The 4754-nt window shown below is 49.5% G+C and overlaps 2 protein-coding genes across 3 annotated transcripts in view; one reads left to right on the forward strand and one right to left on the reverse strand.

Moving 5' to 3' along the window:
* LOC144240092 (zinc finger and SCAN domain-containing protein 29-like) overlaps nt 1-2458 on the forward strand; it is a 15291-nt gene extending 12833 nt beyond the window's left edge. Inside the window, 1 exon segment of the mRNA XM_077774340.1 lies at nt 317-2458. Within this exon segment, the coding sequence (XP_077630466.1) occupies nt 317-1338 (1022 nt within the window). The 3' untranslated portion in view covers nt 1339-2458.
* WDR73 (WD repeat domain 73) overlaps nt 1-4754 on the reverse strand; it is a 62863-nt gene that overhangs the window by 35520 nt on the left and 22589 nt on the right. The window lies entirely within an intron of this gene.

Below are 4754 nucleotides of genomic sequence, written 5' to 3' on the forward strand. Positions count from 1 at the left end.
TGGAGGCAGGGGCTGTGACGGGGGGGGGGGGAAGGGGCCTGGACCCTGCCCTCCTCCCTTTCCTCAGCCTTTCTCCACATGACCCTCTTGTTTAGAAGCTGGGGGGAGGGAGTGAGATCTGGAAGTCTGCTGTCTTGACCGTGGCTCAGCCCTATTCCAGATGACTGGTTCCTAATTAATGGCAATTGCGTTGAGTGTGTTCTATCTGTCACCATCAAGAGTTTGTTTCCCAGTGTCCAGTAGTGCCTCTTTCGCATTTGTTCCGTTCTTCTGAGCTCAGAAAACAGGCTACATTTGCAGTTTCCTCTTATTTCAGATACTGAAACAAGGACGGAGGATGAGGAGAATTCAAGCCAGAACATTTCAGAGGCAGCAGAACTCCCGGGGGCATTATTAGAAAGACCCAAAGTGGATGCTTCCCGGTACCTTGACTGGAGGAAAGACTGGGAAGGGAAATATGGGGGAGAAAAGCAATGGGAACTACCCTTAGAAGACGGACGAGAGTCACTCTCTCCTCCCGAAAGAGACACAGGGAAATTCATAGGTCCCCAGGGAACCTACGTTGGCGAAAAACCCTATCCGTGCTGTGACTATGGGGAAGATTTCAGCCAGAGCTCCCACTTAGCCGTCCACAGGTTAGCCCACCTTGGAGAAAAGAAACCTTTTCAGTGTGGCCAGTGTGGGAAAGGCTTTGGCCAAAGCTCACATCTGGCCTGCCACCAGAGAACTCACACCGGGGAGAAGCCCTACAAACGCCCCGGATGTGGGAAAGGCTTCAGTGATCATTCTAACCTGGCCGTACACCAGAGAGTCCACACTGGAGAGAAGCCCTATAAATGTGGGGAGTGCTGGAAAAGCTTCAGCCAGAGCTCGAGCCTTCTAATGCACCAGAGAGTCCACACAGGAGAGAAACCCCAGAAGTGCAGTGAGTGTGGAAGGAGTTTCACCGATAGCTCGCACTTCAGTGCACACTGGTGAACACACACGGGCGAAAAGCCGTACCGGTGCCCTGAGTGTGGGAAGAAGTTCAGTAAGAGTTCCACGCTCACCAGCCACCAGCGGATCCACATAGGAGAGAAACCCTACGAATGTGTCGAGTGCGGGAAAAGTTTCAGTGACCGCTCAAACCTCATCACCCACCGGCGAATCCACACTGGAGAGAGGCCCTACAAGTATGGTGAGTGTGGGAAAAGCTTCAGTCAGAGCTCCAGTCTCATCATACACCAGAGAATCCACACAGGAGAAAAACCCTACGAATGCGATGCCTGCGGGAGGCGATTTAACAACAGTTCGCATTTTAGCGCACATCGGAGAACCCATGTGGGCGAGAGACTCTGAATGCAGTAGAAATTTCTTTAAAGTATCAAATATAGAAGCACCACGGAATCTGTTCCAAGAAAGGCCCGCATGGTCCTTCATTCTATACCACAACCCCCAGGAGATGGAGGGGAAGGGATTTAGGTCACAGTTCAATAGAGGTCATTGTGTTTCTCTCACTGAAGACTCAGCTGGCTTATGAAATACTACTCAGGGCTTTCTTCTCTGTGCTGTTGACATGGAAGCTAATTTCCAGAGAATTCAGAGACCGGTTCTGGATCGGACTGGGTCACCATCACAATAGGCCTCCATTAGGATTCTGTGCCTTAATTTCCACAGCTTGGTAATATGAGGGTGAGACTCTTGTCCCCAGGACCCCCCTTCAAGGACAGAGGAGGTCTGCCCCCCTGCACTCACGGCGTTAATGGCAGCCGGCTCCGCCACAGATCCAGTAATTGCTGAGCTCTTCTCTGCGTAGGGCAGCTAGACAGGGATTTATGAACTCAGAACATTTTCCAAGGTCTTCCAGGTTCTCCCTGTGGGAGGACTGGATCCGGGAACTGTCTGCATTTCTCCACGTTCCTCTTATTACCCGAGAGGAAAGCACTCTATTGTGTCATTTGGAGGAGGAGAGGTCAGTGCTCCAGGCTGGCTTTCTAAACCTTGGCCTTCGCTTCCTCTCGGCCTATTAGGTTGAACCATAGGAGACTGGCATTTCTGCGGCATGAGACCAGCAATTATCAGTATCCGACCTACGGAGACTTCTCGCAGAGTAGAACCACTCCAAGCCACTCCTTACGGCCCACACGGTGCTCTAAGAGATAACCCTGGGTCCAGGAGACCACGAACAGGATGATGAGGTGGGGGAAGCCTTTTCTGTTTGTAAGTATGTCCGGAGCAACGACTACTAACCTTGGCAGTGGTTAAGAAGGACACTGGGCTGGAGGAGCTGCCTCTGTACCCTGGCCTCTGACAAGCCCGCTGGTTCCCGCAGGGGAGGCTGTGCAGGTGCACGGGGGTCCTGGAGACCGGGGGGTCTCTGAGCAAGCAGAGCACAGCCCCTGGAAGGAGGGACTCTGGCACACACAGCACACAGTGCTTGGAAATAAATGGAAAACAGTGTCTTCCTCTTGAGATCGTTTCCTTTGTGCATTTGACTTGAAAATATTTCCCCCCAACTTCCCAGAAGCCCACCAATTATAAAACAAAGCACAGACTACACCTGTAACAATTTCCTATGATTAGGTTTATAGAATGATTAAGGGGTCTTTTTTAATGAACATAAAAGAACTTATTTAAGTAAGTGTTGTCTGTCAAAAACAGCCATTCTGATGGCCTGTGGACTTTCTATGTTGTTGCCGTTATTGAAGACATTGAGTTTTCTTTTGAGAATTGTCTTCAAAACACCTTAGAGGCCTCTTATCAATGTATTTCCAGCACAGAGTAGTGTCTTGCACATAAGAAAGGCTTAATAAACATGGACAGAATGAAGAGCGTGCTTATTATCTAGCCCGATCACCTCTCTTGTCTTTGCCCAATATCTGCTCTCTGAAAACCGAATCCCTTCAAAGGATGTCAATTTACTGCCATTGAGGACATTTCAAAGAGCCTATTTTTGGAGATGTGGTAGCCCAAAAATCTGAGTTCTGCCTTTTTCTAAATGGCCAGGAAATAAATCTGATGTGTATTATGATATGTATTACTTCAAGTCATTTAAAAAAATTTTTTAAACGTTTTATTTATTTCTGAGAGAGAGAGACACACACAGCTTGAGCAGGGGAGGGCCAGAGAGAGAGGGAGACAGAATCTGAAACAGACTCCAGACTCTGAGCTAGCTGCCAGCACAGAGCCTGATGCGGGGCTTGAACCCACGAACCACAAGATCATGACCTGAGCCAAAGTCAGACGCTCAACTGACTGAGACACCCAGGCGCCCCTACTTTAAATCATTTTACTCTTTTGAATGAGAAAGTCTTTACTTGGGTGGAAATTCACGATACTAAAATTAATGTAGCTATGCATTATAAAGAGTTTGGAAATAACCAGATTCCCTTTCGGGGAACTTTTGGAATGGAACACGGAGATTTTCAAATATGATATCCATACAGTTTCCTCTCACGTGTATTTTCCCCGTAGCAAAGCAATGGGAAATCTGAGCTGCAGACTGCAGAGATTTCATAGGGACTTTACAATCCATGAAGCCCTGGGACGTGTGATGAGATGGCTCCTGCAGGTGGTTCCGGTAGAAGACTAGAGCAGTGAGTTTCTCCAGTTGACTATCACAGGGAGAGGTTTCCCAGTGAACCACGTGTCATATGTACTTTTCACAGTGCCTGGATTTTGATTTGAAACTAGTCATCCATTACCTTGCTCAAGAGTGTTCTGATTTACCCTTTTGTCTACCTCGGTACACGGCCTGAGCAGAGCTCTGGGGGCTTTAGTTTTTAGCTCACCTCCAGCTCCAGCTCTTAATGACGGCTTCAGAGTTTCTGAACTAGGCAAGCAGGGCGGCTTTTGGAAGCTGTTCACTTGGAAATCCCTCCAGATAAAAATAATACAGTAAACACTGGGACTACATGAAATTCACCTCTATTATAAAAGTTGCAATAGATGACAATCACATTATGCACTGCAAAATTTTAACTAAAGAGGCACATAGCAGAAATACCTGTTCTTATTCTCAAGTGCAGAGAGCAAGAAACAAACACAAGAGTTGGGTTTCAGGGCACTGATCCTAAGAGCCGAAGCTGATGCAAGTATATTAACCCATCAAATAAGTGAATTCCAAGCGAATCCTGGGAGTGGGATGGTCAAAGGGTGTGGGCTGTTTTCATCAAGTTATCACAGACTCAGCCCTGGGGCGGACAGCCTGAGAGACTCTAACGGCCACAGCGCCAAACCCTGCTCAGGTGCCTGTGACCCTCTCTCCCTTCTTGTTCAGTCCAGAATGGGGGCCCCACTCACTGGCTCTGATAGCTCTGCTCCTCCCGCAGACAACAGGACCCTCTCCCTTTACTTCCGTCCAGGACGCCGGCTCCCCAGGCCTTCTGCACAGCTCCACCAGCCCTCCAGTCACGGGCAGAGCGAATCAACAGCAGCCCCCTTCCCCACATATTCGGTGAAGCAGGCCCCTCGATAAGCCCTTTATTGAGAGGTGTCACTTAACCATCTCGGCCACTCCCGAGGTGTGGGGAGAGGCACAGAGCTGGGACTGCGGCCCTGATCTATCTGCCTCCACCGTGGGTGGGGGGTGGGGGAGTGGGGTCTTGATCACCCTGTTGTAACAGCCCCCAGCTGTGCACTGCTGGGGGCCACAGCTTCTGTGGCGGTTGCACAGAAGGGAATGATTGTGTGTGCTCAGAATGCCTCTTTGAGAGTCCCTTCCACAGCCCCTTAGCAAGGACAGCGTCTGTCAGGCCTGTGAGATGCTGATGTGC

Source organism: Crocuta crocuta, unplaced genomic scaffold (genome assembly GCF_008692635.1).
Source record: "Crocuta crocuta isolate KB4526 unplaced genomic scaffold, BGI_CrCroc_1.0 scaffold7, whole genome shotgun sequence".
Classification (NCBI taxonomy): Eukaryota; Metazoa; Chordata; class Mammalia; order Carnivora; family Hyaenidae; genus Crocuta; species Crocuta crocuta.